General features: G+C 35.0%; 3 protein-coding genes across 6 annotated transcripts; all 3 read left to right on the top strand.

The window, feature by feature from the left end:
• The first annotated feature begins 567 nt into the window (after positions 1-567).
• On the top strand, positions 568-15,681 carry metro (menage a trois). Of its 2 annotated transcripts, XM_053768105.1 has the most exons (12): positions 568-991; positions 1,399-1,670; positions 2,091-2,222; positions 2,803-2,832; positions 4,841-5,008; positions 5,751-5,947; positions 6,093-6,208; positions 6,589-6,710; positions 7,427-7,622; positions 7,794-7,964; positions 8,563-8,735; positions 8,985-15,681. In XM_053768105.1, exons 1-12 carry the CDS (start codon positions 961-963, stop codon positions 9,159-9,161), a joined length of 1,785 nt encoding a protein of 594 aa, XP_053624080.1. In that variant the 5' UTR covers positions 568-960; the 3' UTR covers positions 9,162-15,681. The 2 variants fall into 2 exon arrangements, with proteins under 2 accessions (XP_053624080.1, XP_053624081.1); XM_053768106.1 differs by lacking the exon at positions 2,803-2,832 and having other exon boundaries at positions 569-991.
• A 2,107-nt stretch (positions 15,682-17,788) lies between these two features.
• Positions 17,789-21,153, top strand: LOC128683285 (uncharacterized). Of its 2 annotated transcripts, none has more exons than XM_053768736.1 (5): positions 17,789-17,943; positions 19,142-19,272; positions 19,789-19,911; positions 20,242-20,331; positions 20,505-21,153. In XM_053768736.1, the coding sequence occupies exons 1-5, from the start codon at positions 17,922-17,924 to the stop codon at positions 20,595-20,597; spliced, it is 459 nt and encodes a 152-aa protein (XP_053624711.1). In that variant the 5' UTR covers positions 17,789-17,921; the 3' UTR covers positions 20,598-21,153. The 2 variants fall into 2 exon arrangements, with proteins under 2 accessions (XP_053624711.1, XP_053624710.1); XM_053768735.1 differs by lacking the exon at positions 17,789-17,943 and adding an exon at positions 18,017-18,974.
• A 195-nt stretch (positions 21,154-21,348) lies between these two features.
• LOC128683288 (uncharacterized) lies at positions 21,349-26,723 on the top strand. Of its 2 annotated transcripts, none has more exons than XM_053768740.1 (8): positions 21,349-21,572; positions 22,807-22,932; positions 23,475-23,675; positions 23,968-24,015; positions 24,816-24,833; positions 25,248-25,337; positions 25,762-25,866; positions 26,346-26,723. In XM_053768740.1, the coding sequence occupies exons 1-8, from the start codon at positions 21,440-21,442 to the stop codon at positions 26,702-26,704; spliced, it is 1,080 nt and encodes a 359-aa protein (XP_053624715.1). In that variant the 5' UTR covers positions 21,349-21,439; the 3' UTR covers positions 26,705-26,723. The 2 variants fall into 2 exon arrangements, with proteins under 2 accessions (XP_053624715.1, XP_053624716.1); XM_053768741.1 differs by lacking the exon at positions 21,349-21,572 and adding an exon at positions 22,564-22,684.
• Positions 26,724-27,043: the final 320 nt, after the last annotated feature.

Below are 27,043 nucleotides of genomic sequence, written 5' to 3' on the forward strand. Positions count from 1 at the left end.
CCGCCACACGCAGCAAAATTTTCGAGCCAGTAAACGGTCGAATAAAGCTCGGAACACTTCACACGTGAAGACTTATTAAAATATGGACTTCATACTGGTAAGATCTTCAGTCAAAATCAAGTTTATTTATATCAGTTTTTGTGTTTATATTTTTCATTTAAATAGTTTTTGGGTGGAAGTGGTTAATTGATTTTGAAGAAGTGGTGTTCAAAAATAATATTCATATCCCAATCCCAGTAATAGTGCAATGTGATATCAGTAGTGTTCAATAATTATAATAAAGGTATAGTGTTTTACAATGGACTTCAATGGTTTAGCAAATGTGTCTTGTATTTAAGTTTGTGTTCTGAAGCCTATTCAATAATCCACTAACACCTTCTTTTTTCTTTTAAAACTCGCACCACGATTGCGAAGAAGGTATTTTAGTAGTAAATCTTCAAAAATATTGAAAATTGGCGTTTTTTGCCTCCATTGGCAATGCAGTAGCGCCATCTGCGCCGAGCTTTGCGTAATATTCCCCATGGCATGATGTGTGTGCCTGTGCTACCGACCGTCCGTATCCGTACAGTAATCTACCATACCACAGACGTCTACTACAATCATGTTGGTTCTATGAAATTAACAGTGTAGGTAGATAGAACTAGAATAGAAATAGTAGGTAGGTACCTACCTACCTAGTAAAATAAAATGAGTGAGTGAGGCGGAGAAATTAAATGAATATTGAGATTTTATTTCAATTCAATTCTGACACCTATATATACGTAGGTTCTTTTTATTTGTGATGTGTTAATATAATATGTGTTCAGATCAGACTATTTAGGCTAGGTAACTACCATAAACCAAGAGTTGAGTAGTAATAATAGTAGTCTTATCCAACTAATTTATTGCCTATAAGAATTTTTCACTTATAAAACATCGATTTTGTCCTAAAATTATACATAATCCATAAATTATGTAATAATGGATACTTCTACTGAAAACTGGGATCCAGGTATGTAGTTTTCTATTCTAAATACCTAGTTAGTAGACCTAAATTAATTGTATGATGTATTAGTATCTTTCACATGGTTGCAAAATAAGGGTATTATTACAACCTGCAATATCAGCCATCAGGAAGCTTTATACAGCTGAAATGATTTGCTTGAGTCAAAATTTAACCAACTTGAAATTTTATAAACATAAGTTTCAACTAATTTTCCCTTTTTTAATAATAAATAAATAAAATTAATTTAGCTTAATTTTAAAACTATTAACTTGTAGCACTAAATTATATCTGACATTAGATTATATGCAAAACTCAAAATATATAACAAAATTATGACTTGGTTTTTGCTTACTTGGTAATTGCTATTGCAAAAAAATGAAAATTTTGGTAAATATGGCTTATACTAATTTCAGCACTTACTAGATTACTATCATCTCTCAAAGAGGTACAGCCTGGCGGAGAAGATGTGGCTTTCCTCAGTGAACTCCTTCAGTCCAAGCAGCTGCATGCCTTAGTTCAGGTTCACAACAAGATTGTTGCCAAGGGCAAGGATGACAAGTTTTATCCTTTGCTCTCCAATGCAATGCAAGTCACTCTTGAAGTGTTGGAATTACTTGCAGAATTGGCATCTTCTTCTAAAGAATATGAAGAGTTGCTTGGCTTGTTACAAAAACCACACTTCCAGGTTAGTTTTTGAGTTGTATAACTTGATGCTTGCTACATTTAATTTAAGTATAGCAGCATTTACGGCTATGACGCCTCAAAACATACATTCCATATTGCCTCAAAACCACAATTTCAAAACTTAAAAAAATATAACTTAAATATTACTATACTATTTAGGGGCTTAAATGGTGTTAAATAGAATTCTTAAAAGATCACTTTTTTGTCTGTCTGTTTCCCCTATTGTTTAATGTTTTCTACGTATGTGGGGAAAGGATTTGTTTTTGAAAATAAAAGATTGTATCATGTCAAATGTAGCTTATATGTATTTGATTACTACCTGTTCCTGCGGGTGATTTGTGATAAGAAATGGCTCTTATGTGTTATCCAAGTTTGTGTTTTGTTTAATTGCAGTTTTAAATATATTGGTACATTTTCACAGGCAATATTATGTACACATGATGCAGTTGCACAAAAAGATTACTATCCACATCTGCCTGATATTCCAGCTGATGTAGATGAGGAGGAGGAAACTGTCAAGATAGTCCAACTGGTCAAGAGTGATGAACCTTTGGTAATATTTCAAACAGTAAACTGTTTTATTAATTAGGGCCTTATATTATACACTTCTTAACACATTCTTTTCAGTACACTAATTAAATCCGTCAAATTATGCAGCTTAAGTGGATATTATACGACCAGTCTACTTTAATCTGGTCAATCACATGTTATTACTTCAACAGAAGAGGGTTTTCTATCTGGTTTCCAGCAGGGGATAATCTCTTGTAGTAGGGTATATCTTAACAATTAATATTTAATGAAATACCACCTCAGCAACTATTGAAACAATATTACATTGTTTCTCAAGGAAATATACATAAATATTGTCATTTAGAAATAGCAGCTACTTTAAAAATAGTAGTGAGAGCCAAATATGAATTTTATTTGTAGCTGACAGTTTTGTAATTATGACAGGAATTTACATATTTAAATCTATTGTATTCTATGCGCTACAAATTTCAAAATCTCGCTGGTATATGAAATACTCTTTCATTCAGTAATTACACTTACATTATTATTATGTTGTTTGCTCAGCATAGAAAAACATGATAAAAAATTCAAGGATATATTGAAGGTTGTTTTTTTATTAAAAGGGTGGCGCACAGAGTGCAGAACCTATAGTGGTAAGTTTGTTAGTTGAGTATTGTTTTGCTACTCCTACTCTCCATGTTAAATATTTTTTTTATGATCAACCAAAATTATAAATACCTACTTACATATCATATTTTCAATACAATTCCTTCATTTGGTTGTCCATCTGATTCCACCAATTTATACTAAAGACAGTATCCTTTTTCACCAGTTTTCACCAGAATTTCCCCCTTTTGTTCCCAAAAAACCTGTGACGATTGAAATTTTATTCTAAATTTTCTTTTTGTGTCTTAGAACATATATGCAGTTTCTTTCATGGTCATATATGATTGGCATTTTGGCCACTTTCACAGTTGAATCATTGTCTACTAGGACCCCAAGTTAAAGGGTATTTTGGGTTTTAATTTAATTAACTATATTTGAAACAGAGAATAACTTATGATTCTTAAAATGTATCTGATGGCAAATCCTGTATTTTTTACTTCAGTCATTATACCTTAAAATAGTTAAATAATCCTAAGTCCTAACTTAGTACGTAGTAGTATGAATAATATATAAAGGTACACCCTTAAGTGATTAAATTGACAAAAATATTTTTGTATCTACATTACAGTACCCAAATAAATGTTTTTCCGACTATTTTTTTCCCAAACTTTGTTGAGAAATGGGATGATTCAGTTTACCCGGGTAAAACCAAGAGGGAAATTTTCCAAATACTTGAGTCAATAGTCTATTCAAAAAGAAGCTTTGATTTTTCATAGCTATAAAGGAAACTTAAAAAGTGACAAATCTTCACATATTATCAGATGGTAATTAAAATTTGTGGAACACTTCCTCTAGTTGTAAAGTATTTTTTAGTTCCTGATTTTATTAAAAACGTCAGCATTAATAAAAAACATTTCGAAAGCAACGTTATTGCCACCTGATTTTGGTTGGTCTCCCTTCATGTACAAGTATAATCGTTATTCCCAATCTTCTAACAATTATACTTTGTAATTCTGTCTTCATTCATTACGTAACCATTTGTCTATACTTATTTCTAAATTATTAGCTGCTATCTCTAGATGTTGATGCAATTTGTATTGTGTTGTCTGTCCTGTCACTTTAATTTTTTTTTATTCCCAAGCTATTTTACTATAGTATTTTGGCTCACACAATACACATTGCTTGTAATATGAGTTATTTTTGTTGATTACCCTATTAGTTCATTGCATTTCAGTCCTTAGGGGCGGTTTTACCAATAAAGGGAGCGCAGTGTACCCGGACGGGCGTCGACTTTTCTGCGAACTTTTCTTTTTCTTATAGACGATCGTCGCCAAGTTTGATTACAGAAGGCGCCAGGGTATTGACAATTGCGTAAAGGTCCTAAATGGGTTAGAGCCGCCCCTGGTAATTCTATAAATTAAAATCATACTGAAGAATAACGTTCATCCATCGTAGTTATGAATACGGAAGATGAGATTCGATCTCGTCTAATTTTGCCGCCAATCTTGCAACGCTTGCTTTGTTATATTTCGGTTTGAAGGGTGAGAGTGCAGTGTAAATACTGGGGACTGTGGCAGAAGATCTTGGGCCATAAAGTGGGCAACACTTTAGTGACGCTTGCACACTGCGGTGTTTTACAACCATCAGGCTACCTGCATGGTTACTTGCCTTTTGGAAATAGACCTGTTTAAACAGCTCTATTATTAAAGACAGACAGACGAATAGCGAACACCATTTAGTCATAATTAGTTGACATTCTTCCCAAAACAATACACAAATGGGTTTGAAAATTTGTGACAATAGTAATTATGATTATCTGTTGGATGGAGTAGGCACAGGGTGTAGATATCCATAAGATTACACAATTTTAACGTGAAAGCATAAAAGAAAATTAGTCTAGAAAAGGACTTATTCCTCACCATCCTTACCTGGCAAAATGTCGTTTAGTTATAAGTGTCCTCTGAAGACATAATTTATTATAAACGTCATCTTGTTGGGTAGGCACGGTACGGTATAAATGCGGAATGAAATTATTTGATTTGGGTATTTCTGCAGGGTGCTACTATAAAGACGGACGAGGAGACGGGCAAGATCGTGATAGCTCGGGTGATGCATGGAGGCGCTGCCGACCGCTCCGGGCTGATCCACGCCGGGGATGAGGTCATCGAGGTCAACGGAATCAGCGTCGAAAATAAGACTCCTGCCGATGTGCTCGCGATATTGGTAAGACATGACATCCAACAATACTGTAGTTGTTTTTACTTGTGCCATGAGGAACATAGCTGAGATTACAAAGCTAGATTTGTACCAGCTACACAGGTAAAACAGCCCAATCAATATATTTTACATCTCTCATATTCGGTAAGTAGGTCCTTATTACTCCCAAATGGGGCTTATAGGTGACCCATAGGCGCTCTGAGGTAATAATATAGCTAGAAAAGCCCTAGGGCGGTAAGTAATTTAAAATGAAACACTTCACTCTTTCAAAAAGATTGCGTACATCTAACCATCATACTGGCAATAGACATCAGCCCAATGACCAAAGAGGTCGCTTCACTATTCAGCCTTGTCTTCGTATTCAAATCATCAATTTTAAATAGGTATCGAACGGCGAAGCTCAATTTCGTTCTTGAAAAAATAATTAAAAAGTTCTCTACTTGGTTCCTTTTAATGAAAAAAGGCGGGAATAGAAAACTTTTACTTTAAATATTATTAGGATATTTTTATAATTACGTTTTTTTCTACTTACCTCACAATCGAGGTGTAAAGCAGAGTAGTTAGCTCGGATGTAAGCATCAATTGCACCCTCGAAAAATAGGAGCTGTCGCTGCGCTCGAGCGCAGCTAAATTTCTCGCTAAATATCTTGGGCTGCAATTGATACCTTACAGCCCTTGGCTTCTAATCTACTATAAATAGTTGGCACGCGTCATGCTTAAGATAAACTTACAAATTTTAATTCCACAGCAAAGCTCTGAAGGCACAATCACGTTTAAATTGGTGCCATCTTTCGGCAAGGGAGGCTCGCGCGAAAGCAAAGTCAGGGTCCGAGCTCTGTTCAACTACACCTCTGCCGAAGACCCATATATACCGTGCAAAGAAGCTGGACTCAATTTCAAAAAGGGGGACGTTTTACATATCGTGTCTCAAGACGATGCCTATTGGTAAGTGACGCTTTAAATCGGATCTTTCATTAGTGTTTACAGTAACATTGATATTAAAAAATATTTAATGTTAAAATAACATGGAGGCATATACATGTTATAAAAATGCCTCCATATTTTTTGGTTTTGGTAACGATATTTTTAGGTGGCAAGCTCGACGCGAAGGTGACAGAGTGATGCGTGCTGGTCTGATACCTTCACGGGCTCTCCAAGAAGGCAGGATCATACACGAACGGCAAACTGAACCGCAAACCACCGACGGTTAGTCCAATTTCTGGCGTTCTGTTATTTTTGTTTTGTTATTTTAGTGTAGGCATTGCGTTTGTTACAATGATAAAATGATTAGTTTATATTTTTTTGTGAAAGTTAAACATTTACAGTGCTACTTATAAAATTCAACTAATCATCAGTAAGTAATCGCTTATAATCTTTATAATTATTAACCAATGAACTGCCAATTAGCATAATAACAAACAATTTTTATTTTACTCTAGCAAAACCAGAATTCAAACCAGTTTTATTGTCAAAATGACCATTTTATTTTTATTCAGAAGGCAATTCATATTTATCACAGCTACAAACTGCTAGGTCTGAACGACTGTTGTTGAGAAGAAATACTATTTATTATTTTTTTTGTCCAGATAAACCAGCTCTGTGCAGTCCATCGACCGCGGACTCGGAATGCGCGCCGAAGACTCCATGCTCGCCCACTCCCACCGCCACCGCTCTGCTGCCATGCAAATCTGTGCCCAAAGTCAAGAAGGTCATTTAATCATAGTCATTCATTCGCCATAAGAGCGCGATCCTTTGCTTATTCGGACATCGTTAGACGCACAACGCAGATATTGTATGGATATTCGACGTACGTCGACGACATAAATCCTTTGGAATAGGTACTTTGCGGCACAACGCGTTTTAGCAATGGGGTCTATCTTACGAGTTTAGTACGAGTACCGATATCTCCACATTTTCACACATTCATATCATTTGGATGTGTGCAACACCCAAATGATAAATCTCAACAGGCACAGGTTAGGTGCGGAAAGTGATCGATAAAAAATTTATTGGTGAACAATAATTGTGTCGCACGCATTTTCTGTCATGAAATAAAACATAAACAAGATTTGTGAAATTTTATTATTGTTTATTGAAATGCAAATAATTTATACAACACTTGCCGGTTAGACAATGTAGGTGTCCGTTCATAATTAAATAATGGAGCCTTATGTTCATGTATAGACTTCAGTTAAAAATGAGATGAGCATATTGTACTATTTTTCGTCGGAAACCAGTTTGAATCTCTGTCGGTTACATTATTTAAATTTCATACAGTAGTTTTCAAATTTATCTTCCAAACAAATCGTTTGTTAGGATAACTTCATCGATAGACACAGAATGACCCCCTTATTCTACCATTAAAATACCAGCCTCGGCTAAGAATTTAGAAAGAAGTTAAACGAAAATAATAATTATCATCAGGTCATCTACGACATCACAGAGAACGACGACTTCGATCGCGAAATGATTCCAACATACGAGGAGGTGGCCCGGCTTTACCCGCGCCCGGGACTGGTGCGCCCGATCGTCCTCGTTGGCGCGCCCGGCGTCGGCAGGAACGAACTGCGCAGGCGCCTCATAGCCACTGATCCCGAGAAATACGTTACGCCTGTACCTTGTAAGAATTGAAGCCTATGCATTGTATTGAATCTCGTTCAACTAGAGTCTCGATGTCGAAAGACAGACAAACAGAATCTTGAAACACACCATTTATCTAATAGTATAGATTAAGGTTGTAAATTAAGGTTCCAAATATCAAATTTTTATAATAGGATTTTTCTTTTTTCAGACACGTCACGTTCGCAAAAGGCAGGCGAACAAAACGGAAAAGAATACGTGTTTGTGTCACGCGAGCGCATGGAGCAAGATATTGCTGACAGCAAGTTCATAGAGCACGGTGAATATAAGGGCAACTTGTACGGAACCTCGGCAGAAAGCGTCGAGTCTATCATCAATTCAGGTACTTTTATTTTTGATCAAAAGCTTTTTCTTTGCCTTTGTTGTATTTTAATATAGCGATTCTTTATATCCACGTCATTTGACTTTTTGATAACGATGAATGCTTTTTTTGATTTAAATATATTTTAGTTTAATGGAGTACCTACGTGAACGTTTATATTTTTAATCACAATCTTTCGAGATATATAACGCTTCTTCGTTCAACTGTATGGGAAGCAAGCCAAAGTAGGTGATAGCATTTGTGCGAAGCACGATTAGCGGGATTAGTAACGGTGCTGAATCTACTGTGCCCACTTTTTTCGCCTGTTCAAGTTTACACAGTACGGTTTTTTAACACAACTAATATACAAGTGCCTTCCAAAGCATGTAGGAGATGAGATAATACATTTTCGGTGATACATCCCAGTGGCTAACTACCACTTTAGTCCCTTTTGAAGAACTTTTCCCGGTACTCATAAAAAAAGAGTTAAAACATACTTCAAAACAACATGCTAAAGTATGTTTTGTTCCTTTCTGTCAATGGCAAATATGAGTAAGTGCGATAGTATCAAACATATTTAGCTTAACTTTTTCTTAGTCGTATAACTATCCGTTTCAAGGACGAGTATGCGTTCTAAGTCCGCACTGGCAGGCGCTGAAGATGTTGCGCACGCCACGCCTGCGCCCGTACATAGTGTTCGTGCGGCCGCCGCCGCTGCAGCGGCTCATGGAAACGCGCAACGCCAGCAACGCACGCTCCAGCTTCGACAAGGAAAGTTCCCGTGCATTCACGGTCGGTACACTATTTTTTTCCTTTAAAGTTTGCATAACTTAGGTTAGTCATTAGGAATTCTCCGGAAGCTTACCTTGGGGCCCAAACGAAAATGGCAAAAATGGGTGGTGCTATATTTTATGATATAATATACCTACCTTCTAAGCTACCACCCTCGTTACCACGGTAGGGATGGAGCTTCTACTATAATGTGATTCGGTTCAACTGATTGAATTAATGCAGTATCATGAATTCCATTCCGTTTTTTAGGAAGAAGAATTCGCAGATATAATTCGTTCATCGAACCGCATCAACTTCTTGTATGGGTACATGTTCGACGAGGAGATCGTCAATGAAGAACTAGCAGGAGCACTCACTCAGCTCCTCAAGGCATCCTGGAGGGTTCAGTCGGAACCACTATGGGTGCCAGCTTCTTGGGTTCAGTAAACATAAGACCTATGATTTTAGACAGAAGAACCATAAAAAATGACTTCAAAAATCGGCTTGAGAACTTTAACTTACTACTTACTTTAATCAAGTACTCATAATAAAAAAGGTTATACTGGGTTATAGTTCGCTAGTCATAAGCTCGGCTATTCATTTGTGTCGGTGATTCCAAATTTAGCAGTTTTCACACCTTGTCGACAAGACGTTTAGACTTGGCGAACGATGAAGCCATGACACATAAAAAAACTGCTTGTCAATCTTCTGTAAAATCACTGTTCTTTTAAGCCGGATCCCCAACAAAAGGTTTTCGAAAATATTCAACAAAAACATACACAAAACTTCGATGTTTTTACATATGCTGCGTACGACACGATTATATGACAATACCTTCCAGTAACCCGTTTAAGGTTTACCGGGCAAGGACAGCAAAATTGACACGAGCAAAAATGTGTATTGAATCGATATTTATGTAGACAATTTTGTTGAATGTTGATATGTTTTATTGATTGTACGAGGGAAAACATGCGCTGTGGAGCCGGCTTTACACACACAAATGCACAGCTGAGGCTTACGGCTCTTGTTGTGATACTTTCAATCTCCTGTAGTGTTTCTATCTCCTTTTAGCACTATAATGCAAAAAGAGAGAAAATTTTTTTCTGGTAATATGAAGAATCAGGTAGGATTTATGCTTTATCAAAAATCTCTATTTTTATTTTTATTAAATACTCTAGTCCAACTCTATATACTCTAGTCACAAATTGGTATGGAACCGGTTTAAAAACTGTACATTACAAAATATGTAACGTACTGGTGGTTGTGATTTTGGGTTTACTAAATTTTATTTTACTTACAAGAGTCAAGCACTTACGAGTAGCTGTGATCAATTAAAGTTGTAATGAACACTATGCTGGCAGAGCCATTTCAAATTATTTTTAAAATGGTTCCATTTATCTCCTAGTCATTTTTAATTTATTTTTGAAGTTATAGTTTCCAATGTTTTTGAGAAAATGAAATGAAGAGTAGATATAGTAAAATTATGTACCTTGACAATTATCAAATATTTGAACACCAACTTAAGACAATGGAACATACATTTATAAAGTATTATATGTATGCGTGTATTTAAAAATATATGGAATGTAATAAAGACGATTTTATATGTTTGAACGCATATAAATATACTCAAGTGCTAGATCTTCGTGGATAGACCACTTTTATAGGGATTTCACAATAAACTTTTAGTCCATGTGTAAAAAGTATTAAAATGAGTTACTCCAACCAACATATTATAGTTAGTCCGACAACTTGGTACGTGACACTCGCATGTCGGTATGCGTCCGCGCTTTCGCTTCGCGTCCCCGCAATCTCTTAATTACATTACAAAGTAGAGAAAGGATAATTGTTTATTGAAAAATGAATTGTCAAGTTTTACAAAGTCGCACGATTTCAAACATGATGCGACCTACTATTTGTCACCGTATGAACTCGACGCGAAACATAATGATTAGTGAGCTTTTCAGTCGAATATTTAATTTTTTAAGTCAACATTAGACAGCCGGTAAAATCTAAAAATTTATAATATATATATATAAATGTAAAAATATATTTCTAAACGTTTTATTTTATAGTGCAAAATACATTTTTGATGTTCATAAAACCATGAACACCTATTATTATTTGCTATTATGCTATTATTTTCAATGAGATCATTTATGCACGAATTTTGTAATGAAATTTCGGCTGCTTTACATCTCCAGTCGCCATCGCATCATGGGACTGTCACGTTTATCAGACTAGGTATATATTCATAAATGCTGGTATTTAATTACTAAAAGCTTAATATACTCGTATCTAAGAAAATCACGTTCGTTCACGGCGTAATTATTAAGTTGATAGTGTATATAGATATTGCATTTACCTCCGTATATATTTTCTAGTATAATTATTACATTTATTTGCAATACTGCCAATATGTTCAAATAAGTATAAGCTAATTGATTCTATACATGTAAAAACCAAGTATCGAGAACTGTACTGTATTATGGGTGGATGAGTCGTTTGTTCGGTACAAATAGTGCCTCCCAACACAACAATTTTATTGTGTGATAAACAATCTGAAACGTGTATTTATCATAGTTATAATGGAAGGTAAAATTCAAATATTTAATGGATGTTATTGCATGTGATACTACTCCCGCGAAAATTTTTAGTTAATATGAACTATCACGTATGCTTGAATATGTGTGATGTTGTTTTTTCAAATTTATTGATGTTGTAGAATTTAAAGTTTTGACAAAATTAATGTAAATTCGTGTAAAATTGACACTGTGAACGTAACACGTGCTACGCGTTTTTACAAAGAACTCAAATACCATGTAACACGCCTCTTGTAGAATTGCTTAGATGAATGTTATGAACACCGTCGCACCGAGTGGTAAAATTATCTGCGGATACATTACAATCTAATTATGAACACCTACTTATGCAACATTAGATCACTCACACGCCAAATTTTACACTAGCAGCTAGTGTAAAATTTGTTGTGCGAATGACCGTATCTGATGTTTGCCGAGCAGTTAGGCCGATAAGCACTGAATCTGAAAATGCCATTCACATATAATGAGGTCATGCGTTTATGCTTTTTAGTGAATATATACTACATAAGCAACACGCAAAACGCAATCTGGGTTGCGTTAAGAATTCACTTGTGTGCAGCAGATATTCTGTGCACAGCGGCATTATCGATTAAGAGCTTGTTTCATCACTTTGTTAAAATATTATATTGTAATTGGACATATCAACTAACTGCTATATAAATCCGCCTGTATTTATTTGCCAGTAAGCATAGGGCTTACTTACCGACACTTGTTAAATACAATTTTATGGCTATCTGCTCGATACGTTACAGCCTATATGTAATCTGATACTGATACTTTATCAGCAACCGAGGAAACACGCCCTAAATATCTCATATATATAATATATTATCTCGTATATAATATTTACTAATGTAAAGGATGGTAGCAAAATGGCTTACTGTCCTTGGCTTAGCTCTGAAAGCTAAATTCGTACGCAAGTTTATATTGAGAGACTTCAATACTACATACGAAATAATCGTGACTTCGATATGTTATACTCGATAAATAATGGCTTTACCTACAATATTAAATAATAACAATGCAAAGGCAACAGTAGTGCCACTCTGTCGCCTTTTCTTCTTTTCGTACTTTTGAAGTCCAATAATGTTTTTTTTTTATTAATCAGATCTCCTAAAAGCTATTCTCGTTCTGTACAAATTATGATGGAAAAGAGATAACTGAAAATTTACAACGTTAATGTAGGTTTGAATACAGATATTATATTTGCCATTGTGACCTGAATAGCATAGCTTTAGTATAAGTAACGTTTTAATTTTATAAAAATTGTAGAACAATAACATTAGGCACAAAATGTATCAACAGTACACTGGCATGTCAGTACTAATTCGGTTTATACTATTTTTACTTGATCTTTTAGTTTGCGTTTTATCAGCAGAAATCAGCTTTATAGACATGGCACGTGATTTTGAAATGGGATTGGGTAGTAAACAAGCTGAAATTTTTGTCAATGTAGCATTTTAAATCTTCTGTATGGTTATTAGTACAAAAAAATTGTTGGCTTGCACAGAAACTTGTTGACCCACCGAGCGAAGCGAGCGAGGTACATCTACTTGGGACAAACATACATTTTTTTGTATGTTTGTAACGCGATAATTTTCGAACCGTTGTTGATCCGATTTTGATAAAATGTAAGGTTTGTAGGATATGTCCATAGAATTTTTAAGTTCGTGGGACATCAATATCGGTTCAGTCGATTTTGAAATATTCAAAAATTTATAAAAAAATATTGTGTTCGCGAGGTCTAAGTTGGCGGCGAACAACTTGTATAATAAATTCTCAATCTCTTTTCAAAATACACTTTTAGTATGGATTGATCTTTAATAATATCAATAGTGTTTTAATATAATAACTATTTAGTAAATTACCTTTCGATTAGCTGTAGTTAATGTTTCAAATATTTTATGTAAAATTTAAATCGTCATCAAATTTGTTATTTTGTGACGTATAGTGTAATTATAGTAGTATTACAGTAGTTTATAGATCCAATTAAAGACACTATACAGAAGTCTGAATATATACAATAGGACAGACGGGTCCCGTGTAAATATTTATATGTTTTAATAAAGTTAGATTTGAAATATACACACATGAATTTAACCCTATCCTAACCTATAGCTTCTAAAGCAGATAATGTAATGCTATAATGCTCACTTATCTATTTAGCAAAGTACTGTAACTAAATTACTTGTGGTTTATATACTCGACTCAATAAATAATTAATAATATATTCGCATTGTCAATATTCAATGTTACATGAAAAAATATATAAAATAATAATGTTATCAAAATTATATTTACTGCAGTAATAGGTACTTTCCGTGTATCTCTTGGGCCTAAGTTTATAGTACAAAACTCAAATATTCAATAGGTATATTTTTTCTGCTTATTATACATGTTTTCTTTACATAATCTACTTACCCATATTTATTGTTGGGATCTCAAAATATTTTCAAATAACACGTGCGGTGTCGAATAGACTTTAGGTACAGTGGAGTGTTAAAACAAGTCATTATACTAGAGCCGTTATATCGGTTCGAATCACCGGCACCAACAACATCGGCGAGTATTTCACTATTCATCGATATGCCGACGATTTATTATCATGGCAGAATCGCTTCAAGACTTAGGCAATATGCTTACCTAGCCTCCCCGAAGGTGGGAAAAGAATTCTGGATTAGATGGTTCAGTTTTCTTAAGGCATGTTTCATGTACAATATGTACTGGTATGGTATCTATTGGTATACAACGTGCCTAAATATCGATTTCCAGCTTCAAGATAGAGGTCTGTTGAGGAACGCGACTTGTATGTGCAGCGTTCAATAACCTACGCCGTATTGTCTTGTTGGAAATGCCTCAGTGCCTCGTCTTTTCAATCTATTTTAAGAGTGACTAAATGATCTATTGCTCTGTAGCTTGGTCCCGTTATGGGGATTACCTATAGGCCAAGCTACAGAGATGATCGCGTGTTCAATTCAGAAATTGGCAATAGAACGAATGCCTTTGCCCAGGGGATTAGCTCGCTATAGAGACAATGGGTGGACGTCGAACCTATGACCATAGTTATGACTGGCGAACGCAGCGTAGAACACACACTAACTAGGAGCGAGTTGCCTAGTCTAGTAACTAGAGAGTCTAACGATATCGCGATACTTGAGAAACGCCGGACACAGCAGGCCGCTTTTAATCAGTACATGTGAAAATCTTAGGGAGAGGCCTATCTATGTCCAGCAAGATTTAAGGCTGTGACGATGATGGGTGGTCATATAAAAAATGACATAACGTTACTATAACAAGTGTATTAGAGAATAAAATAGTAAAATATTTTACAATTCTTTGATTGTTTAATTTTATGTTGCCAATCTATGCTATCGGTTGTATAGCCCGTACAACGCTAGTGAATTCCTTCCTAGCAATTTCCTTTACATCATCGACCCATCTAGCTGCCGGATGTCCTACGCTTGTTAAAAAATGTATCTAAAGTTTTTATTTAAAATGAAATGTGTAACTATGTATTATCAGTGAATAAATAAAAAATAGCAATCGTCTTTACCGTAATACATTGTAAGCAATATTTGTGTAGTTAGCTCTCGGCGTTCCCAAGTCCAGGCAAGAATAACTGTTACTTTGTTTTGTAATATAACATGTTTGCAAAACGACGTACGCAATATAAATATATTATTTTAAAATATTGTTTGATAATTTTAGCCCAAAACGTTTAAACTGTGACTAATGCCTATTGTCCCATCATGAATTTAATTTCATTTGTTATTTGTATATTATTTTTGACGTTCTTATACAAACAGAAATTGAGGACAAAAACAAATAAAAAATGTCAACACTATCGTTCATTCTACCTAAATGTACTTTTGACAGTAAACTGGTACTGTTGCTCTTGTCTGCCTTGGTTTTCAACTGCTGAATTAATTAGTGCAATAGCCCAAGATCAATGAATATGCTTTCTATAGTTTTGCTGCAAAAAATTATGATAAAAGTTAATTTTAAGAGTGTTACTTATTTCTTTCTAAGACCTGATGTGTACCAAAGTACCTTGTGAAAAAGTGACAGACTAAAGCGTTAGATACCTAATGCTCTTTGGTAGACGGCAGATCTTATGTGATTTACGTGTTAAGTAATGATTTAGATCACTTCAACATTATAGAAAAATGTATTCTTAATTGTTTTGGCTTTGTTGATGTGACTTAACGTAAGTAATTAATGTTTATGATAAACAAATTGGCGAAATGAATTATGTACATGTATGTATGTTTCATCAATAATGTATTTTTGGTGCATAGATATAGCACCGGAACCACGGTCGCGATTCAAATATGGGCTGTTTAAGAAATTATTCCAAAATAAAATTGCATTTTATTTGTTTCCTTTTATTGTTACCTAGAAAAGAGAAAAAAAGAAAGAAAAACTTTATTTGGCTGAACAAAACACATTTACATATTACGATTACTATGCTAAAGTACTTATACCTAATTTTATAGGAACTTAATAATGGAAAATTCGGAAATCGAAGCCGAAAAGGTAAGCAGCTCAGCTATATGCCGTGGCATGAGCCACAGCGCTGAATTTTCTGGGCCTGTATAACTAAACGGATATGTTTATAGCTAACGAGTTACGGTATCGTATATGGTATGTAATTTACAGTTTTTCAGTTTTTCACATCAAAATTAATTTTTGAAAATCGAGTGCTTAGAAGTAACATTTCGGGAACTATTTCATGGATCAATGGGATACATAAGTATAAAACGTATTTATAGTGTGAATTATTTAAAACTTATTACTTATCATTTTCAATTGTTAATAGTACGTAAGACTTATTGAAAGAATTAGTAGCTATTTAGGGAGTTCCATGTATTTGCTGCACTAGGGTGTATTATTTTATACGTTTACGGAAACTATTTACTATTTAATTGGAATATTTCGTAAAGGTGCAGGAAGATTATTCCAAATTTTAGCAGCCGAGTATTTGAATGTTATTTAGTTAGTAATGTTATTATTATCATATCCATATATATATATATATATACTTAATGACATTTAAAGACTAGTAAATATGCCATGGATAGCCAAGCCCATGGATTTAATAAGTACTACGTACGGAGTACCTCTACTAATTTTATGCACAAGCCAACTGACGATGAATTATTGTCTATAGTTGGTCTCGGTCTCCCCATGGATTTAGTAAGTAGTGACAGTGTACGGTATTATAATTACGGCGAAGTGCCGCCGCGTCTTAAAACGAACAATAAAACAAAACCTTAATTTCTTACGTGTATGCCACAAATGAGAACTCTGCGAAGTCTATACGATAATATTTGGTTAAGTCAAAGTTACATAAAAAAAATAATATTTTATTATTTCATTTTACGTGTCAAAATATGTGCATAAATAGTATTTATATAGTTCTTATATTCTTTTCTTGGTTTCTAAATGCATTAGATTGTGAAAGGAAGGACAATAAATTATTTGAACTCTTACAATTATTATCTAAAGGGAGTGATAATGCAACATTATCATCTAAACGAAGACATACGTCAGGACATAAAATAGACAAGCATTTATTGGATTCAGAAGAAATAGAAATAACTACAGGTAAACTACAATTGGTCTTCCTGCAAAACAAATACATATCTCAATAGCCGTGCCGCGTGCCTACACTGCACTCCCTTAGAAATTTGGGGATAAAAAAAAATATGTTATAATGTTCTACTCGTAAGTACTTCAGGCAAATGAAATTTGTTAGAAACAAATTTCATCAAAATATCCTTAAAATCTCGATGTGACTTTGAATAAGGTAAGTAGGTTGTACCTACTTGACGTTGGCAAAGTCATCGTTTTGGCGAACAATGAAGCCATGAAATTAAAGTAGGTTGTAGGTACAATACAATTATTTATCATAATAATATACATCACAAAAAGAACAAAATTTTAATATTACAAAGGTAGTATCTTCTGCTAATCTTTCTAAATGCGAAATTATTAGGTACCATTTTGGGATACTTTCTGAGGCCGGAGCAAGGAGCTCCTAGATCCTTTTCTTTTTAATCGCGAAAACTAAACAAGCAAGAATAAAAAAACAACCCGCCTAAAATACCACAGGAGATTGTTACTTATGTAGTTTCCTCCTGGACATGGTTGCCACAATTTATTAATATAAAAATTGAAGATACCTACTCCTGAAACCAAAGTTGCTGGCATCCTTTCATCTGCTAGAAAAGAACTTACGGTTTCCAAACGGCGGTAGGTACGCATTTTCCAAACATAGCTGAGAAAACTCTCGAAACCTTTGTGAAGAAATTGATAAAAATGTGATGGTAAAGCTAGTGAGTAGGGAGCGCCCTCGTAAAATATACTTACCTATTTAAAAGCAGCGAATGTATAGCAAAAAACTGCCAAGACGAAGACTTGCTGAAGATGCGCAAAGTGTGGAGTAGATGGGGCAAATGGAGTCCATGTTCGGTGACGTGTGGCGGGGGCGTAATCGTGCGGCGGCGGACGTGCGTCGCCGGGCGCTGTGCCGTCGGCGAGCAGGAGGAGCAACGGCGCCCCTGTCTCCTTTCCCCGTGCCAGGTGCAACTCGAAGATCACCATGAATCCGAATGATAGTCAAGGTAACCCCTTGTTTTTGTGGGTTCCAGAGGCAGCAAATTCTAGTGGTGGCAGACGTCTCGATTTTTGATTCCAGATTTTAGCTCTGAATCCCGCTTATTTTAATTTACAGTCGTAAAGATAGTAAAGAAATATATATTTTTTAAATTCTTTATCTAGTGCAGCAATATTTGTATATATATATCACAAAAACAGATAAAGTGTAGTGTTGATGCAGGACCTAGTATTAGAAACGTGAAATTTGGAGAAATGTTTTGTAATAACGTGAAATTTGATGTGATGTGAACATCCAATAAAAAGGCATTTTGAAAATTTTCAATCCTGAAGGGGTGAAATTGGGGTTGAAAGTTTGTATAGTAAAATGTAAATGTTAAATTTAGACTTTTAAAAATATTTCATCGAGCACGTGTTTCCCGGTTTATTAGAATTCACCGCCTAAGTAGCAAAATAAGGGGTTGAAACTTTTTTTACTCTTTCACGGAAAATCTACTTGACGGATTATTATGGAAGGTTGTATACGGGTACCTAGAATATAACCTGGAAAAACACATAGATAGGGTACTTTTTATAATTCCCAAGGGAGCGAAGCCCCGGACGAACCTAGGTAATTAACAATATTTAGCAAATACTTATAAAGACGCAGTGTAGATTAACTCTATGTTAAGGTATAAATTAGAATAGCATTTTTGATCCAATATTTAAAGCACATTACATAGGTACATAGGTAATATAAATAGGCAGAATTCGTCGTAATGTTGGTTTTCTGGGTATACTTCATTTCAACAAACGTTTTCTTGGCAATTAACATCACATATGTAAGGTAAGGTAAACGTATTTTTTCGAAGAAATCCTTTCTTGGGAACTTTAAATACAATTCTGGTTGGTGCAGAATCGCCATTGTTATCAAGACCACGCAGTGTGTAGTACATTTACGTTAAAATATTCATTCATTTTAAAATGTACATGTTTGCAACAGTCACAGTTTTTACAATAGTTATCGATTATGTATTAGCTGAGAATAATTTAAATATAAGTAAGTATCTAGTTGTACCTAAGCATGATATATGGCCTAAGACTTAGGCACATAATAAACGTTCAGCAAAGCTGAGAACCTCTGTTCATAGGTGAACAGCAGCCATACGACAAAATAAGAAGATATTGGTTTTATCACAGATTTTGTCTTAAAGTTTATTATTTTAGTGCTGAATGATGCTGCGGCAAATGAACAAACCGCGCCCAAAGACATCTCGTCGAGTACAACACCAAAACAAAAACCTGCAGATGTTATTCCTACCTTGAATTCGATGTGGGTGTATCGGCCAGACTCACAAGTAGGTATTTGTTTTAATGCGTTATTTTTAGATCGTCTAATCAAGATCCGTTGCCGTTGCTTGCTAAATTTCTAGTGTAGGTAATCCTACCTACACAAGAAACAAGTGAAGAACTTGTGTGCAACTTGCTTGAGCAAGTTACTAACTTTAGCTACAGCCATGCCCTCAATAGTATCTAATAGCTCGACGAAGCTGGCGGCAGCAAACAGCAAAAAAGGAACTGAAAATCCGAGAATTAGGTAAATAGTATATTGTCATATTATTAATTACTTAGTATCATTTTTTCAATTAAATACCTAATAGGTACTATCAGCAACGAATGTTTTAGACTATCATCATACTTATATGATCCAATAAATTAGGTATCAAGCATCGTACAGTTTCTTTGCATACTTACCTATTACTTAGACGTATTATTTTTGTAATTTCTTACAATTTTCCGAATAATATTTACCTTTAGTTTGATCAACTTGAATTTTGGACAGCTTTGATCAATTAAATTTATTTTGTTTGCAGCTTCTTCCGCCTGATTCTTTTGAGGACGAAAACTCAGCTCGGGACCGTGTGCTGAGACCTGGCGTTTCCGTGACACGGCTTGCTAAATCTTTGTATTACGGATTCGACCCCTATTTTCACAGAGTAGGTCCTAGCAAATTTTAACGTTATCTCTCTCATCTTTAAGTGTGCCTGAGTGCATTCGGGGCTGTGAACATTCTGTCTCTAAAGGCTTTTACAACAGGCCGCTTGCCTGACGTCATCCCGCAATAGAATTGGTTGCCTATCAGCTGCCAAGGATGTAGGTCTCTTCGTCTCCTCGTAAGATGTGGGCTGGTCCTATTCTAGGCCGGAACCACGCCGTAAAAATTTTATATTTGTCGTATTTACCACTAACATTCAATTTCTTCGTGATGGTTATTTATTAGGTAAGGTTTATTAACGAAGTAATAAGTACTAATTTTTCTTTTTAAGACTTACTTTGAACCCTTTGAGTCGCGATCAAAGCCCGTCAGACTTGTTGCCTTGAACAGAAATGGAAAATTGCCACGGGAGAGACTTCGCGTAAGTCAACTTTCATTCATATAGAAATGACTACCTCTGTAAAGAAGTACCTAACCTCAATACATACCTATGTATTAGGGTAGGTAGGTAGAAGTACCTACTTCTAATGCAAACAAAATTATGACCATATTTGAGCAGCATAATGTTTACTTATATTGTTTTTTATTATTCAGATGGTGGATCACGATCCTAATATCGCCGAACTCCAATCACCTTTCAATGAAATTAGCAATTTCTGGTTAGATGAAAATCTTATGCAGCAGTAAACAGCAGCTATTCTAGATTGATGTATGATGGAGCTCATAAATATCGATCAGAAAAATGACAAGGTTTTACTTTAAGTTAGATAAGGCAATTTTACATTTTGCTGTTAATAACTCTGTACATTACAAATTAGTAGTTAAGTTAATAACAGTCATAACTTCTCAAAAAATGTACTAATGATGGTCTTACTTACTAGGTCTTAGTGCAGCAGTCGGCAACCTTTATAGCGGTCTTAATGTGGTAAAATAGAGCTGGATCACATTTGTAATCTTATGTCTAGAAATATAATCATTTATGGTATTGTGTACAATTTGTCATGTCCTATAAAATCCATAATTACTCACTACACGAGTCGAATTCTGTTTTCTAAAATAACTGGAGACTTTTACCCATGTTATTGCATTCCAATTCCTCCTTTCTAATTGTACTAGAATGTTGTTATAATATGTTTCTAAGGCGGGAAAAAACTAATTTAATTTTTAAATTGTGAAAGCATTGTACACTATGTAGATTTATTTTAGCTCTTACTTATATATTTTTTATTGAATAAAACGTAAATTAGAACTTGTGTTTCATTATAAATAAATTTAACTAATCATTAATTTGTTACAATTTGTAGTTTCGGTACTTTAATGACATCTTATCGTACTGGGTTTATTGTACTTATACCCAGTTGTATGCAAATGTGACCAATTCTAGTTCCAACAGCTGAAACATTTTGTTTTATGCTAGTAAGTGTAAGTGTGGATGGAATCGATCGTTATACTTAGGTCATAAAATTTGTTCAAAATCAATAAAATAAAATCAAATAGTCATACCTATTCAGTTAGGCAATATCTTAGTTATGATTATTCATACGAAATGTTCCTTATTTATTTTTATTTTATACACAATAGTCAGTGCTAAAGATTCCAGTGATTCAGATTCAGACGACGAAATAAACCAGGCTTTGCTTTTGGTCGATATACTGAGATCAGGTAGGTGGTAAGAGGGTAGTTTAAGGGTTTTAATTTCAGAATTATTATTTCAGGTGTTATTTCAGGTATGTCGTCTCTTTTATAATGTCTCTCTATAATGCTTTTTTCTAGATACAGATCGGAATAAGTCACTCCCAAGTAACAGTAAGGCGTTTTTATTACCAAACAGTGATAATAGTAGGCCTATCATGATAACCAATGTGACACCTTTTACTCTAAAGGTTATCACAGGACCGGTTTGGTTCTGTGAGAGTATTTTAATCGTATAAAATAGCTCTTAACGCTTACAGGACCATACGAAATAATAATTAAAGTGGTGCTCTATAATGGGTATATAAAATATGAGATTAAAATATTACTACTGTAGACTACATTTTACCATAATTTTGTTATCACTTTTTATATATCTATTTAGCAATAATAATGCACAATAATGACTTTTAGTACAGTAGGTACTGTAGTAGTATCGAAAACGATATTACAAAACGATTTGCACTATAAAAGGACCTTGCACAGCCTTCAACTATAAAGTTTAGCTCCATGGTTTTAGCGTTCAAAAGTTCCCTAGACCTAACTATGGGGATAGTTCCGTAAAAGCCATAAAATTTGAAGAATTTTTAAGGCTTTTACGGAACTATTGTAATAATCAATATCAATACATATAATAAAACAGTAGAAATAAAAATTCTGTACATGAAATATATTTACATAAAAACAAAATTAGGCAATAGAATGAACTTTTGAAAAAATGGCTGCTGTACTATTAGCAACCACAGTCAGAATAGATTCTTAGTTTAATAATTAAAAATTAAATATAAGATGAAAATTACGAGGACGCATTGTCAAATTTGAAATCAGTATAATGACTAATTCGGACATTAATTTTTGTCTTGGTGACAATTTTCTTGGTGACATTCGAAGGCCCATATATTATTAGAAACACTAGTGAACCGAAATACTGTGACAATGACAATGCTTTCAAAAACATGACAAAAATAAAAGCACATATGGACTCGTCCAAACGTTCATACAAAATGATACTATATCATGATCACGTAATATCTTAGCGAAAAAAGCTGTTTGTTACAGCTACCGTAATTATTGCATTCATGGTGATAACGCCTTAATAAAAATTGATTCAAATTTAATGTTTTTTATAATGGTTTTAGAAATTCAGCATTTGAAATAATGTGATATGAATATGTGTAATGTGTAAAGTTTAATATTGTTTTAGATTATGCCAAAGTTATGTTACGCGACGTTCCGGCTCAGGACCTGTCTACATGTCCTTTGACCACGAAAAATTCTTCATCCATTGTGTCCACTACGCCATCGCCGTCCCCAAACTTAACAACGATAGGTAAAGTCTAATACTCGCTCCTCAGCTCTGAGGAATTTTCGGGATAATAGTACCTATATGAATCTGTCATTCTATTTTAACCTGCTCGAGGAGAAAAAGATTGTAGCTAATTTCTGATCTGTGGGGTGGTGAAACACTAACTAGCGTCCTGTGGAGGCGAAGTGTCCTTATAAAACAAGGCCAATGGATATACCTAATTTAGAAGTTGGTCAACACTTAAAATCTACATCTCAACCATCTCGACTACATCTTGAAAGAAAGAATTCACAATTTGCACAATAGTTTCGAGACTCTTTGAACTCCAGAGTTAAAAGAGTCTCGAATCTCGAACAAATCTTGCGGATTGCCTTGGTCCAGATCAAGGCAATCCGCAAGATTTGTACTGGACCAATTCCAGACAGAATTGGCCCATTTTGTTTAGCACTTACTTAGTTGATGGTGACCGAGACAGGGGAATAAATTATTATAAAATACGAAATGAGCTCTTTTGCTAAGTCTCTAAACTCAGCAGGAACACCTGGCTACATGAAAAATATTTTTAGTGCTAAACGATTCCACTACCGCGCCAATTCCCCCGCACATTGAGTCTTCGTCACCGGCGTCCAAACTTCCAATATTGCCTACAAAGCAGATCACGCGGTCCCATGGGCCATTCACTACGATTTCGCCTACTTCTGTGGATGTGAACATTTATCCAAGAGACTACCCGTCTTACGAAAATATCAAGAAAAGAAGGCAATTTGGTAAGTTCTTTATTATACCTATACCTACTTAATATCAAATCGAAATGCTATCAATACTTGAACTATTAATCCTTCATACTAATATTATATTTACGAGGTTGATGAAATTTGGTACACGGGTGATAAGGTAATTTTACTATTATATTATTTACGGATAGGGTAATTTTCATCTCGATATTCCCATGATCTTCTCCGTAATTGGTAGTAAAAAAAATGCACATACCTATCTAACTAGAATGTTATAATGTACCCACTCATATGGGACATAAAATGAAGGTTTTTTACATTTCAGGGAAATATCGCAGACGCATAATGCCGATGGAATATTACTACTACTATGGTATGTAAAATTTGTCGCTGCTTTGAACCCTTTGTGTATTGTGGAAGACGGGCAAATTACCTATACTTACGTGAAAAATACACGTGCATATAAACCCGATTCACGTATATATTTTTACAAAAATGCACAATTTATACGAAAATTCGCCAAGACAAAAGACTGTACTGTCGAATTCTACTTAATCGTAGATTAGGTAGGTAACCTAAATAGTTAGGTACTTACTCTATGATTAATAAGTGGGATCATTCACAAGGTAGGAAGTAGGTACTGTAGGAAGCCAGTTTTGCGGGGAATCTCTTCTTGAGACCGTGCCACCATTTTGGCCGCTGTGCTATCAAATGCTCCTATTGAATATAGTTGAATTAATCTCCTTTTAGACATTCTTGTATTTAGGAACTGCCTCCAATTCATAATGGAAAACACGCTAGGTCTGTCTGTCTGCCCTCCGCCACGTGAAATTCGATCAGCGTGACCAGTGACCGGCCCATAGACCTACATAATAGGTGCCTCGACGCAGGACTACTCAAGATGTACCTAGTCACAAAAGCTGTTAACTAACCCTAGTTACAAATTGTAATGAAATATTAGCTGTGATCGAGCAGCTGTACGTTTTCTCACTAGCGGCCCTTCACGGCTTCGCTCGTATACAAACATAATAAATTATACAGTTAAACCTTCCTCTGGATATTGATAAAAATCGCATGTAAATACAGGCATCAGTTTTTGAGTTTATCGCAAACAGACAGACGCGGCAGTGGACTTTGTTTTATAAAGATTGTAATGTGACATACCTCTTACAGATATACCGGTCAGACCTGGTAAGTGAAACTTGTGTTGAAATGCTCAAGCTGACACTAAATAGGTATATTGGCGTGTCTTAGATATCTACTTCGAGGAATAGAATAGATACCGCTCTGAATAGGTACGTAAGGCGTAGCTAAGCATGAGCACGTTTATTGTATGGAAATTGGACTTGTAGCTGCCTGTGTTGCGTACGCATACTACGTACCTACATTACCATTTTTTTTGTAATACCTACTTAATATATGTAAAGAACGACCTAGTTGGGAGTTGGCTCTGGATACCTATATAGTTATCTCTGTACGTCATTCTGTTTTGGCAACAGGTTGATATGCTTTTGTAGGTAACTCAAAGCTTCACCCCATACAGAAAAGTAGATAGAACCAGTTGATTTTTTATAAAAACTACTCAAAATATCTATTCTATTTCAGAATATTTCAGAGTACCTAGGACATTCCGCCCACATCGTAACATAAACTATAACAATGAGCAAAATCGAAGAATGATGAACATCGACAATGGTACAGTATTTATAAGAAGATAAAATTAAGTAATAAGTTTATGAAAGGTGTCCATAACCCAAATTTAAATGATTAATCGACGTATTAATGAATCGCCTGTGGATCAAAAGATATCAGGTTCAAATCTTACTCTGCCACAATCAGACTCTTGTAGGTACAGTAGTTTTCATAGACCACCACTTACTTTCGGTGAGAGGGAACAATGTGAGGAAGCTATGTACACTAGTTGATAGTGAAAGCAAAAGTGTTGTTAGTGAAATAGAGAAAACAATGGCAAACCAATCCATTAATAGTGCTCAGAAAGTTGTTGTGTGTTTCATTCCACGTAATGATCACGACCCTCGGCCATGAGGAATACGACTACGAAAAAGATATACAGCACGTGAAGCCCACCACGTTGAAGTAAGCATAAAATATTTTTCAGGCGTTAATTTAACTAAACGCTCCTCCAGTCCTCGCCCATCAGTTTCCTTTACGAAAGCAAATCGTACAAGCGCCTCTAAACAAAAGTCAACAAAACCTTCCTCACGTAAGTTATTACTGTTTCCTAGTTGTTATCGGTTTTACAATCGCACTGGCTTCGCTGCCATACACAAGTATCTAAATTGACATACCTACCAAAAAAAAAAATATTTTCGGCTGGTATCATGTATCGCACAGGCTCGTGCGTTGGGGGTGCGAGAGGGTTACTCGTAAGTTGCGAGTCACATTATAAAAATGTTCAAATCATAATGCTACACTTAATGTGTAAGTCCAGGATCTCGCGCATTCGTGGCAGCTTTCGCGTTGCGTAAAAGAAGACCGTGCGAAGTGGAGAAGAAACAATTGGAAGGCAAACCTACGCTTGCGGCGGAGGCCACGCTCAGATAAGAGAGAGAGTGCAAATTTTAGACCTGCAAAACTAAAAATCAATCAATATTTTTCTGGAACATGCATTTTAGATTCCGATAACAAAAATACCTTCTTTAAAATTAAAATGATCCATAAATAATTATTTCTTGCATTTAGGGCTAATAAGTACACAAAAGAAAGTTGCAAAAAATACAACTACTTTCACATCTGAGGTGATCACAGAAAACGTAGTCATGCCGCAAATTGCTAGAGAGCTGTTTAATGAACTGAAAGGGGGAGGTCTAACCATGGAACATCCCAAAACCACCAAGCGAAATTTAAGAACACGAATAACCAAAACGGGGAAATCAATGAAGTTTTCAGATTTTGTCAAAAGGTATGCAGACGAATTAAAGCATAGAACTACTATAAAAATTTATTTGGATCACAGCACACGTCTACCTTTCCCGTTACCTGAAAATAATGCTTATTGTTTTATGAATCCTAAAAGTGCACTATGTCGATCTAATATATAATAAAATCGTTGAAAAATTATTTTTCTTTTCTTATGAGGAACGTTACAATACTCGCCCATTTCTATTCCTAAATATATTAGCCGATCGTAATGACTTCTTAGTACTTTACTATGTAGGTAGAAAGGATAGATCAGCTACATTGTAGAATCTGCTGTTTTAGGTACAATTGAACATACGTATGGATTGTACTAAATCTACTGATTGAACTAATTGAATTCAAATTCAAATCATTTATTCAGAAATTAGACCTTCACAGACACTTTTACACGTAATTTTTTATATTAAATAGTTATTTCTCACAAGCTACAAACTACTGGCATTTCGGAACGACCACTGCTG

Source organism: Plodia interpunctella, chromosome Z, assembly GCF_027563975.2.
Source record: "Plodia interpunctella isolate USDA-ARS_2022_Savannah chromosome Z, ilPloInte3.2, whole genome shotgun sequence".
NCBI lineage: Eukaryota > Metazoa > Arthropoda > Insecta > Lepidoptera > Pyralidae > Plodia > Plodia interpunctella.